The sequence below is a fragment of the Alexandromys fortis genome, unplaced genomic scaffold (assembly GCF_014885135.2).
Source record: "Alexandromys fortis isolate MF-2015 unplaced genomic scaffold, M_Fortis_MF-2015_v1.1 scaffold_274, whole genome shotgun sequence".
Taxonomy (NCBI): domain Eukaryota; kingdom Metazoa; phylum Chordata; class Mammalia; order Rodentia; family Cricetidae; genus Alexandromys; species Alexandromys fortis.
Genome location: NW_026068142.1, coordinates 354,232 through 367,210, shown reverse-complemented (window position 1 = coordinate 367,210; position 12,979 = coordinate 354,232). Strand labels below are relative to the sequence as shown.

Here is a 12,979-nt window from a genome sequence, read left to right as displayed (position 1 = left end):
TGGATAGTCCCACAGGCCCGGGAGTATATGAGTTAGCACAAACTGAACTTGATAGATTATCGGGAGAAGGGAAAAAGGATACCATGTTTAGGGGTATGGAAATGGGGTGGACTTTGGAGGAGTCTTATCAGAACACATTGTGTGAAATTCCCAAAGAATAAAAGCACTAAAACTTTATGGAAATGAAAACAAACTTGTGGGATGATTTAGTATAAGGTAGGTAGAGAATTAAGATAGGGCCCTAATCTTCAGAAGACGATATACAAATCATGGTGATGACATTACACCTCAGGTCAGTTGTCAAAACCTTAGATCTTTAAGGAGGGAGTCATAGGATCAGATTTGGGTTTTTAGAGTATAATTTTAGTTGTTTTTTGGAGGCTACGACGATATATTTCTAACAACTTGCTGAGCACCTGGTCATATGCACACTTTTAGCACTTTTGTTTGCATTATTAAGTGGTGGTGTAGCTTGTGTCTTCAGTATCTCTCAGTGGTTTACCTGATCACATATCCCCCAACATGCCCCATCTTGATGTGCCAAGGCAAAGTAATGGAACCAATTAGTCGTGAAAAGAAGCTTCTAATAATGAGCCCAAACTAAGTTGACTATCAGACTGGTAATAAGCTTACTGATTTGGTCTCATTGACGAGAAGTAAGGGCTTCAATCAAGAACTGAAAAATGTACATGTGAGTCATTGTTAGACAGGATGCAAGCAAAAAGGTCAACAAATACAACTGTTGGTTTACAGAGTCGGAATTCCAAGACAAGTAGAAGGAGAAACAGGCTGCTTGGTGTTTTGAGAGAGCTTCTGGGTTGGAGCAAGGTGATACAGGAAGGACATTTTTCAGCTTTCAGTAAGCAACAGCAGATGAAGACAGATCACAGTTGAAAAGGGTAGGTTCCGAACAGATTCACTGTGGAAGGCGTAAAACTGCAAGATAATAACACAGGTGCCATCACTTGAAGAGTTAGGAGACCGGCGAGAATGGGACCTGAATCACATTATGCAGTATCCCACAGGTAAGAAAGAAATTAGCCAGCCCTTTAGAGCTGGCACCTAGGAGACAAAGGCAGGTAGATTTCTGTGAGGTTGAGGCCAGCTTGGTCCACAGAGCAAATGCTAGGCTAGTCAGATATACAGTGAGACCCTATCTCAAAATAATAATTTTTAATTGAAGTATTTTAATAATGAAAACTTTAAAGAATGTTCCTTTCAATTTCTCAAGTCACTTGAGACAATCTGAACTGATTAGGCGGAGGTCATTTGTTCAGCTGAGTAACTTTAACAGAGCCTCCTCCCAGACAATTGTAGGTAATACAGCATTTCTTCTATGTCTTTGAGTGTTTGCACTCCTACTTTTAGGGTTCAGAAATGAAGATTAGGCATTTATTCCCATACATCTGCCTTTTTTTTCTCCAGGTACACTACTGTTAAGGATACATGAGGTAAGAGAAAATTTGTAGCAAAAGCCACCAATTTCATTTTTCCTGAGACCCCCGACAGTCACTGGGCTGTGGCTTTGATCCGAGGTGATTTCTGTTTGTCTCTGGGATTCTACAGAAGTCTACTAAGGTGACCTCAGTGCAGCCATTTACCACGAAGAATTACCAAAGCATCAATAATGAAAAGCATTGGGCCAAAGCAATTGGAGTGTTCTCCTTTTTTGCTAGCGTTCTAGTGTCCCCCGTACGGTAGGCTTTCTTAAATGTACAAAACACCAAACAAAGATAGACAGTTTTTAGAAGACACAACTAATGCAGACCCAGAGCCTAAGAGGCAGCCCAGTACTTGCATGTTTAAAACAGACGTAACAAACGAGCCTACCGCTCATGGCTCCTGAACTGACTTTAAGTGAAAATTCAAGAGTATGAAAATGGGGTCATCTAGGGACCTGGGACTTCTATCAAATAGGCTGTTCAGTCCGTGCTCCTCAAATGTCTTCATTCATAAAATTGTATGTGTGTGTGTGTGTGTGTGTGTGTGTGGTCTTTAAGGAAAAGGATTTATGGAAAAGGGTGTGCATACTCGCACAGGAACGTCTTCCGCTGTAGGTGTGACGGGTGAAAAAGAGGGTGCTGGGACTTTAGGAGCTAGCCGGGCGGCTATTGGCGCAGTGCGCAGGCGCGGTTTCCGCCAAGTGTCCCCGGAACTTCCGAATCGCCGGGAGCGGGGGGGGGGGGGGGGGGGGGGGGGGGGGGGGGGGGGGGGGGTATAGGAAGTTCTTCCTGGAGCGCCGCGGAGGTCACGAGTCATGTGACTGCGGCTTGACAGGCGGCTTCCGAGAGGCGACTGAACTGTGGGGACACCCGGGCAGGTCGCCCCAGGCTGGAGCGCGCGAGGGTCTGCAGAGGTCGCCCCTTCTCCCGCGCGGGGACCCCTTCTGTCCGGGCGGGCGGAGGTGGGCCGTCGGGGCTGGCCACACGGACGGGTTTCCAGACCCAGACCCAGAACTATGGCTCTCGCCGGGCCTGGCGAGGGTGGATCCCGGGATGCTGGGTCTGGGAAGGGAAAAAAGCCCGGGGTGCTGGGAGTCACAGAAGTTTCTCTTCCAGGCGTATAGGTTGATCCTGCGGGAGAAAGGGGTTCATCATGGCGGATGTGAGTGACACCCGTTCCCGATAAAAAAGAGGATGTGGGAGGGTTGCATGAGGCCACTGAGTGGGGAGAGGTAGAAACTGGTTTTGTGCTGAGCCCTGCCCATCTTCCCGGGTCCGTTGTAGGGGATTGATATGAGAGTGGACTCGCAGGGTCCTGAGTTTCTATCAGGAATGGTTGTGGTGAATCACTAATGTACCTTAGCCTGTACATTATTGTAGCCAATAGCCGCCCGGCTAGCTCCTAAAGTCCCAGCACCCTCTTTTCACCCATCACACCTACAGCGGAAGACGTTCCTGTGAGAGAACTGTATTCTTCCCACCTCCCAATCCTATAGGGGCTCACAGGAGTTCCTGGGAGTTAACACTTACTTCTAAAGGAGGAATGGCCGCCCTCCCATCAGTACCTATTCCGTTGGTATTGTTCCTGATTCCCACTAAGTCCTCGTGATGTCTCGTTAGGTTTATTGTTGTGATCTAAAAGGATTTCTAACGGGTGCCCCTTCTGCAACCTTTGTTCCGTTTTTGTGTGTCTGTTTAATACGGGAGCAAAAGTAAGTTCGTGGCGGTGACGTGGAATAAGATACTCATTCAGGGCTGGAGATAAAGGTTCAAATCAGCCCACGTTTAGGGTAGAGCGCATAACTGATACCTCAGTTGTCAGTGATTGTTTCCAGATGAGTTCGTAATGAGACGAGATCGCCTTCTGTTCTCTTCGTCTGAACCATGTTCTATGTTAAATGTATCACATTGTCGTTATCTTTGGTCAAGAGACTGAATGAATATAAGAGTAGTTTATCTAATTGACTTAGGATCATTAAAAATGGTTGTGGAAAATTTCTATGGACATGGGAGGAGGTTCATAGACTGTTGCCAAGTGAATACAGTATTATCAGGATGTAATTATTGTGAAACACATCTCGCTTTAGGGCAAGTGTATATTTGTGTTTCCCTATGCCAGGTACACTGACATACATACGTTACTGAATTTTTCAGCATTCTGATCATGTAGAGTGTGTGATTATCCCTATATATACATATAATATAATGTATATCCCATATATACATATAATGAAACCCAATGAAACTGAGGCCTAGAAAAAAAGGTTAGTTAACTTCTTCCAAGTTATACAAATAAAAGATGAAACCCCAGTTAAAAATGGTGACTTACGTCCTTTAAGGGGGATGTGGCAGGGCTATGAGAGCAGACTGTAATATGATCTTTAAAGCATTATTCTCTTTCAGGATCTAAAGCGATTTCTGTACAAAAAGTTGCCAAGGTAAGAAAATACTCATTTATTGCCAAATAAATTCTGTGTAACATTAATCTTACAAAGTATTTTGTTTCACCCTTTTAGGTTAGTATTTTATATGTGTCATGGTGATTATTTCCCATATTTAAATTCATAACTAACCCCAAGTATCATAAGTGATGGCTTGAGTTTACAGATAACATAAAGCTAGAGCTGTCACATGACTTGTTTATGCTCAATAGGAAATAGGCGCTGGAGCCCAGAACTTAGATTTCTTGCCATTCTAAAGTTTTTAAAAACAACTTATCATAGTTGTTTATTGGGTTGTAGGTTGGATCTTTAGGTTGGAAAAACTCTTGCTTTTATTGTTGAAAGTGTTCACATATTAGCTTATGCTTTTACTCTGATTTTAGATCAGTAGAAATTAAAGACAGTGTGTTCTGGTTTTAATTCATATGTTGTATTTTTTTCTTTTTCTTTTTTTGGTTTTTTTAAGACAGGGTGTCTGTGTAGCTTTTGAGCCTCTCCTGGAACTAGCTCTTGTAGACCAGGCTGGTCTCAAACTCACAGAGATCCACCTGCCTCTGCCTCCTGAGTGCTGGGATTAAAGGCGTGCGCCACCGCTCAGCTCATATGTTGTATTTTTTTTATGTCATCATGAAGAAAACACTATTGGTGTGTTAAATGAAATAATGGGAAATCTTTAATTTTAATTATCTTCCTCTGAATAAATGGCCAACTATGGAGACTAGCTGCTGGTTCTTTTTCACACAGATGGCCAGAATGAAGGCAGTTATAGCTTTACATGCTAGCACATGACCGCAGAAACATGGTACAGGCTAAAGCCATGCAGGGAAATGTTAGTGACTAGTGGGAGAACTAACAGTTGCTTTCTGACCTTATAACTCTTCCAACATTAAAACTTTTCTCATTACTACTTACAAATAGTTTTGGGAATGCAGACTGTCCTCGTTTGCGTTCTACTTTTGTGATAAAACACTGGCTGAGAGGAACACCGGGAGAAAGGATTTATTTCGTCTTGCAGTTCATCATGAAAGGGCAGGGCTGGGGCTGAAGCAGAAGCCATGGAGGAGTGCTGCTTACTGACTTGCCTCCCCGCGGCTTGTGTGGAGGTTCCCTCTTCCCACATGACCCTCTACCTTGGATCTGCTTGCCAAAAAACGCACCAGAGACCAGTACACTGACTGGTGTTTGCTTAGTATACTAAAACATTAGAAACACCGTGAAAGTGAGCTGGGCGTGTGGATGGGCCTGGAATCCCAGCACTGGAAGGTGACAGAAGTGGAGATCCTGTCTCAAAGGAACAAGGATGGTTAGATGTCTCAGCGGGTAAAGGCAGTGGCTGTGAAACTGATGCAGGTGCAGTGACACGCACAGTGGACGTATAGAACTGACCACACACGTTGTCTGCTACCACATGCTTGCACACATACATAAAAACATTTGAAACAGCAGCTGAAAAGCTAAAGAAACTGAGGTGGTTTTTGTTTGTTTGGTTGGTTTTTATCAAGAGTCATTTCAGGGTGACTATTTCTTTTGTTTGCCTTTCGATAAGGAATAGGCATCTTTTCTACTCTGATTGGCTTCCATGTTTCATCCTTTGTGTTTTCCATACTGTGAAGTCCCTAAGATTTCCTTTGATGTTCGTGTGTGTGTTTTCATCCAACTGCTTTCCTTATGGTAAGGCCCATATAAGAGATATGTGTAATTTAAGCATGCTATAAAGGGCTGGGAATGTATGTTAGTGATAGAGAATTTGCCATGCGCATGGAAGGTTCAGTCTGCAGTACTTCCAAAGGAGCAGAAGAATATTTGCCATAGCATAACGGTAGGGAAGGACTAGTGCCGCCCTTTTCATAAGGACTGAGTGCACTCTGATTCATATTTGCAGACTATTTCTTGAAAACAGATTTATTACACCTTAAGAACAGAAAGAGAAAGAAGGAGGAACAATAGCATTGCGAACACTCAGATTTGTTGCTACAAGCGTGGGTTTAGTGGGGTTCATGCATTTTTGTTGTTTTTGTTTATTTATTTATTTATTTTTTTTTTTGGTTTTCGAGACAGGGTTTCTCCGTAGCTTTTGGTTCCTATCCTGGAACTAGCTCTTGTAGACCAGGCTGGTCTCAAACTCACAGAGATCCGCCTGCCTCTGCCTCCCGAGTGCTGGGATTAAAGGTGTGCGCCACCACCGGCCGGCTTTTTTGTTTATTTTTAAATTGTTATATATGAGTGTGGGTGTTTTATGTGCATGTTTGCTTGTGCACTGTGTGTATGACTGGTGTCAAGCTGCCAGGACTGGAGGTACAGATGGTTGTGAGCTGCTATGTAGGTGCTGGGAATTGAACCTGGGTTCTTTGGAAGAGCATCCAGTCCTCTCGACCACTGAGCCAACTCTCCAGCTTCATTGGTCCATGGTTTTAACTGCTTTATCTCTATACTTCTCCACAAAACCAGACTAGTTCCAGGTATCAATAAAATGTATTTTTATTCCCTGTTAAATATTGTTCTTGGGTTTATATTTTAAAATCTAGTTGTGACCTTCCCAACATCTCAGGCTTTCCATGTTTTAAAATAGCCAATGTTTTATAATTATATGAAGAACAGTTTGGTTGGTTTTTGTGGCAGGATTGCTGAGATATGGTTAGGGGCTGAATCAGGGTCTTATGTGTGCTCCGCAAACACTCAGCCACACCATAGACCCCAGCTGATGTCTTCAATACTAGTGGAAGGAACACTGTTTTTAGAATGAAAATAGTTTGTTTAGTAAGCTTTAGATTTTTGCTGATTAATAAAATTTACTTCTAAAATATGTCTGTTGGTGGCCCAACAGTATTATTATTAGTAAAATGTATGCAGATCGCTCTTGGTCTGTTGTGTAGAATTGAAAACAGCTTCTCTGTGCCTTGATTTCTAGAAAGGAGTGCTTTAGGAATGGGGCTGTCCTGTGTTCTTAGGCTGTGTCTCCGAGGATTTGTAATCCAGTAAAAAGAACGAACACCTACTTTTTCACCTCCTCTTTCGGTGCATTGGTTACTATGTAAATTAATTACTATGGCAATTACAAAATCTTACTTGTGCACAGATGTTTCTAAGCATTTTGAATAACAGGTATAACATATTGAGCATTTGCTTTTTTATTTGATTTTTTTTTTGAGTAGACAGTATATTTATAAAATTCAGCATTTAGAATCTTCCTCTGCCTGTTGTCCAGTCATGTAGTTCTGCTGCTAGAAGCATCTGGTGACAGAGGCATTTATTCCTTACAAACAGACACGGATGAGTGTACACTTGTATACACATGTGTGTGTATGTGTGTGCAATACACAATACACACAAGGTCTACTTACACATTTTGTTATATAATTTGTTGCTTAAGTTGCATTTTCCAAACCTGAAGTTTCTTTTTTTCTTAAGCATATAACTTTGAGGGGCTGGAGAGATGGTTCAATAATTAGGAGCACTTGTTGGTCTTGCAAAAGACGGAGACAGGTTAAATTCCCATCACCCTCACTGGGTGGTTCAGCTGCTTTTCAGTCCAGCTCGATGGAATTTAATGCTCTCTTCTGACCTAGGGAGGCACCTTCCTGCATGTGGTACATATACAAGTATGCACACAGAATAAAGAAATAATTATGAGAATACGGCTCAGCTGGTGAAGGCGCAAGCTTGGGTCCTCGGAACTCGCCTGGACTCAGGGCTCCTGTAGTGAAGTGGGAGAATCCCTAGAGCTCATGGCTGCTAGTCTGGCATATGCAGTGGCAGACAAGAGGCCTGAGGTTGTCGCCTGCCTTCCACATGCACCCTGTGTCATCTCTCTGTCTCTCTCACTGTTTCTTTATCTCTCTCTCTCTCACACACACACATACACTTGAGAATTACCATCATGAGTCTAAGGTACATGTTTGTAGAAATCAAAATGATTTTGTAATACTGACTTTTGCTTTCTTGTAGCGTTGAAGGGCTCCATGCAATTGTTGTATCAGATAGAGACGGGGTGCCTGTTATTAAAGGTAAACTGAGTGCTTCGTGCATTTTACTTTCGACAAAATATGTGTTTTAAATAATTAGAAATGTATAAAGCTTATTCCAACAAATTGGAACAACTGTTTTAGTTTTTTTATGTACTTTTGCCTGTGGAGACTGGGTGTGGAACCTGTAGTGGGTTCCATGTCTGCAGGACCTGGAATCTCTGCACGTGTTTACCGTTTACCATAGGTGTTGTCATTTAGAAAAACGCAGCACGAGAGAGAAAGACGCCATGTGACAGAACTCACGTGGAGGGGTTTTTTATTGGGTGAAAGTGAATGGAAATGGGGGAGGGGGGGAAGAGAGACTGGCCCCTGGGAACAGAAGCAGCAGAAGAGAAAAGACAAGACAGACAGACAGAAAAAGGGAGAAATGGGAGGTGGGCAGGGCCCTTTGAAAAGGGAACGAAGGTGCACAGGAGGTGCTCTAAGCAGTGCAGCTGAGGATGGAGCTGTCAGAACCCCAAGAGCAGGCCAGTACATGCCTGAATACTAACAGCAGGTCCAATTTTTCATTGAAGATGCTTATGATAATGCAAACTATTAATGTATCTTTAGTATTGGAAGTGAGTGTGCACGGCAGGCAGGCGGTCATCCTTGAACGATATCACTAGTTCAGATTGGTGGTTTTTAAATCTTACATGGGTTTTTGCTTCTTTATTAGAAATATTTCTTTAAAACTTTAATGTCATTATTATTTTAGTTGTTCTGAATATAAGAAGTTTTAGAAAATGCATCTTTATTAATTCTTGAGGCTGTCCTGTGTGTACACAATGTGTTTTGATCCACCCAACATGAATTTGGCTGATTCTCAGCTCTTTTTAACATGCATTTGCTGTAACAGAGTCAGCATGAACTCAGATTGCTTACTTTTGTGTCTTGTGGCATGATCCAAGTGGATGTTTATAGGCTGTGGCTGCTTGCTTGTTTTTGGCCAAGACCTGAATAATCACACAGAAACTATATTAATTATAACATTGCTTGGCCTATTAGCTTAGGCTTTTTATTAACTAACTCTTACATCTTAAATTAACCCATTTTTATTATTTTATATTTTATCACGAGACTTATGGTTTACCGGTAAGGTTTTGGCCGGTGGCTTGCGTCTTTTTTTTTTTTTTTTTTTTTTTTTTTTTTTTTTTTTTTTTTTTTTTTTTTTTTTTTTTTTTTTTTTTTTTTTTTTTTTTTTTTTTTTTTTTNTCAAAGATTTATTTATTATGTATACAGTGTTCTGTCTGTCTGTATGCTTGCTGGCCAGAAGAGGGCACCAGATCTCATTACAGATGGCTGTGAGCCACCATGTGGTTGCTGGGAATTGAACTCAGGACCTCTGGAAGAACAGTCAGTGCTCTTAACCTCTGAGCCATCTCTCCAGCCCAAAAAGCAGCTTTTTTTATTAGACAATGGCAATAAAAAATATTTACAGCATACAGAGGGGAATTCCACATCATCTTCACTTTTCTGTCTAAATAAAAAGGATGGTTTTAACTTTCACATAGCAAGATTACATACAGCAAAAAAGATATCAAGCTCCATCTTCAGCCTACAGGCCCATAGTATCTGGCAGACTTTTCCATGAAGCAGGAAATTTGAAAGACTGTTTTGCTTCTATTGACAGTTTGTCAGTCAACGTTTTTTTTTTTTTTGGTCCTATGGTTTGCAGTTTCTTTTCCATGTCAGGACAGACATGTAATTTTAGACATTAGGGTTACAACATTCTTTAGAAGTCACCTGGGTTAGATCTTCCATTTTATACATTAACATGATCAAGTACAGAGAGGACACGGCCTGTCTGGAGCCGTGCATTGAGTTGGTGACAAGCCGTGACAGGGTCCATTGTCCATTGGTGGCTGTGGGCAGGTCACCTGTCTTTCCTCACCTCTCTAAAGAGGGCTCAGGTGACTCTCCCGCCCTTGTGTCATTTCACAGAATCCTGTGAAACACTGGGGCTCCCTGCTTAGCTGATGTGGCTAACCTAGTCCAGCCTTTAGTGAGCGAGGGGACCTGAAGCAGGCAGCCAGCTATGGGACTGTCAGCGTCTACGAGAGACACTGCTTCCGGGGGTTTTATGAGAGCAAACGGTTTTGTAGCTTTTCCCATTTTATTATCACATATCCTCAGATGACCAGAATATTCACTTCATCATGGAAGTCAGCATATCTTCCCTGAGTTATCAATACTGAACTTCTGATTAAGTAATTTTTCCCATCTGAGTTGATGAGACCCAGGTGGTAGGCGTGGGGTTTTCAGCACTGTAAATGTACCTTTGTGCCTAGGTTTTATGGGCTTGTGCTCTTTTGAAAGTTGCTGTTAACCTTTTCCTGCCATGCTCTGCATCATTTTATTTACCACTCACTCCACAGTGGCCAACGACAGCGCTCCAGAGCACGCGCTGAGGCCTGGCTTCTTGTCCACCTTCGCCCTTGCCACAGATCAAGGCAGCAAACTCGGACTTTCCAAAAATAAAAGTATCATCTGTTACTATAACACCTACCAGGTTGGTATATTCAGTGTATAGCTCAGTGCTTCACTGGCTCGTCTGTCATTTTTATATCTTTTGTATAAGCTGTTTTTGGTATGATTTTAATATGAGGGGCACAGATTTTTTTTTAAATTAGCCTTCAGAGTACTTATATTAAAACTAGGGTTTTTTGACGTTTTTATATCAGAAAATAATTATTGTGGAAAAATACTGAAAACTTTATAAATTAAGAGCTTGTTAGCCTGTGAAATACACATTAGGTCACTGTCAGCTCCAGTAGATGGTGCCGTTAGCTTGCACAGCTGGGGTTCCTCAGCACAGTTCCTCTGTTGTGACAGGTAAGAGCCTTGCCTGGAAAGTTCAGTGATCAGCTGTTTAATCTGTTATTGCAGCTGAATTATAACTGTGTTTTCACCATGCAGCATGCGATTTAGACCTTATTCTCCTTCCAGGTGGTTCAGTTCAATCGTTTACCTCTGGTGGTGAGCTTCATAGCCAGCAGCAATGCCAACACAGGTATGTTAGGAGGATGGCCTGCGCATGCTCTTTACTGTACTGCCCTGGAGCTGGGCCTGGTGGCCGCTGTTGTCAACCACCTGCATTTGTGCCGTGGCCACTTGACTCCTAGTTCCCACGTCTGCAGAATGGGGGCCCTCTCCATCGTCCAGGGTATTTCCATATGCAAATGGGATGGTCAAGAGATTGGTTTGGTGCAGTAGAAGCTAGTCACACCCGCATTGCGGTTCGTGTGCTATTTATAGCTCACACTAAAACAGCCCACGGAAATGAAGGGTTACAGAACATAAGCAGGACACATTTGATGCTAAAAATGACTTCATTCTATAGACCCATCAGTTAAATTACAATTTTAAGATTTTGAATACTTATAAACAAGTTGAGCATGACGAGAATTTAGTTTCTGTTGCTGTGGTGAGATGCTCTGACAAACCCTGACGAGGGTTGATTTTAGCTCAGCATTCATAAGAAGAATTTTCTAACATTCTAAATTCTTAAATCTCTTTTAGGACTGATTGTCAGCCTAGAAAAGGAACTGGCTCCATTATTTGAAGAGCTGATAAAAGTTGTGGAAGTGTCCTAATCTAACAATGGATTTGATGTCTTCCTTGTCTTCACCGCAACAACACCCTGCCAGTCCAGCAATCTTTAGACCACAGTAATACTTTATCTCTGTGTCCAGAGGGCTGCTCTTCCACCTTACACTAAAGGAGAGCCTGTAGCTGTAATTTATAGACAGATCAATTGTTATATTTATGTGTATAAAGTCTTCTTACTTAGTGAGATCTGGGAACGCCACAAAAATGGTTCATTCTAGTGCAGCTCCCATGGAGTTAGTGTGGATGTCTGATAGAGTGGTGTCTGTCCCGTCACTGGGATCAGAGTGGCACACGGATGCTCTGGAGCCAGCAAGCACACCTGCTGCACAGTGCTCTCACGCCACAAGCCACAGAGACGCTTATGAGAATAATAATGAGGGCGTTTTTTTTTTTTTAAGATTATATTTTATTTCTTTGCATTGAGTGTGAGGCAGATGAATGGCTTAGTAAAGTAATAAAGTAAGTACAATCACTAACCTCCTGTCTGTGATCTCGGGTCGATGAGTATTACTAATGGAGTTGATTCTTCTCGAGGGTGCTGCTCTTCAGTGAGAACGCAAATCACTGCTCATGACGTCTCTTCTCCTCTGTCCGTAACAGTGCTTTAATGACTGTGTTCTTTCTACATTGGACATCCGTGTTTCTGAGTTCTGTTTCCAGTATCAGTATGTATATGAAAATGACAGTATAGCCATTTTTTTCATACACAAATATAAATAAAATAGTATTTTTAAAAGTACAGAATGAGCTTTGTATAGGCCTCTTCTTTCAGACTTTCAAATCTGTAATGGACATAATTAATTCTGTCCTCCAGCCACATGAATCAGCAGTGGCTGCTTCTTGTGGGTGTTGTATTGGAGTTGTTTTACCTAGTATAAACTTTCAAAGCCTCTTCCATGGGTCTGACTGAATCACCAGGACCGAGGTTTTATCTGCTAGATATGCCTCAGAGGTTCAGGAGTGGCTCAGCCATGACTCCCCTTGTCAGTTTGTCGCTGGGGTGAGTCAGTTCACAGGCACTGACTGTGCACCAGTCTCCAGCATTCCCACTGCACAGCCGTAGAGGCAATGGCCTGGAATGTCTGCTCTGGGGACAGCTTTCCATGTTGGAGTTGGTGCTAGCGCTGTCCTCGGATTCCGCGTGAAGCAGTTTTCCTCCCCCTCACTTTCTAGCACAGTAGGAGATGGATTGCGAGGAAGGGAACCAGGTGTGCAGGTGCTGCGAGAGTGAGACGGATGCCATTGCATGCCACGAAGCAGGGCTGCTTAGGGCACGTGACAATGAAGTGGCTCTCTGGTGAGCAATAAACTGTCAGCTCTGAGATGCACCCAATAAAATGCAGAATTCTTACTGTCTGGGTTACCACTTGATGTCTGGAAAGTTCTTGCCAGTAATGTGGTGCATGAAACAAAGAAGAATAAAGTAGCAAACTTGTTATTGAGGTGATAATTGTATAGGTGGCCAGCTGTGGGGAAGGCT

General features: G+C 42.5%; 1 protein-coding gene across 3 annotated transcripts; it reads left to right on the top strand.

The window, feature by feature from the left end:
* The first annotated feature begins 2,230 nt into the window (after positions 1–2,230).
* On the top strand, positions 2,231–12,243 carry Lamtor3 (late endosomal/lysosomal adaptor, MAPK and MTOR activator 3). Of its 3 annotated transcripts, none has more exons than XM_050126844.1 (7): positions 2,231–2,346; positions 2,559–2,604; positions 3,846–3,880; positions 7,829–7,887; positions 10,266–10,399; positions 10,837–10,900; positions 11,410–12,243. In XM_050126844.1, the coding sequence occupies exons 2-7, from the start codon at positions 2,596–2,598 to the stop codon at positions 11,481–11,483; spliced, it is 375 nt and encodes a 124-aa protein (XP_049982801.1). In that variant the 5' UTR covers positions 2,231–2,346; positions 2,559–2,595; the 3' UTR covers positions 11,484–12,243. The 3 variants fall into 3 exon arrangements, with proteins under 3 accessions (XP_049982801.1, XP_049982802.1, XP_049982803.1); XM_050126845.1 differs by having other exon boundaries at positions 2,240–2,356; XM_050126846.1 differs by having other exon boundaries at positions 2,274–2,404.
* Positions 12,244–12,979: the final 736 nt, after the last annotated feature.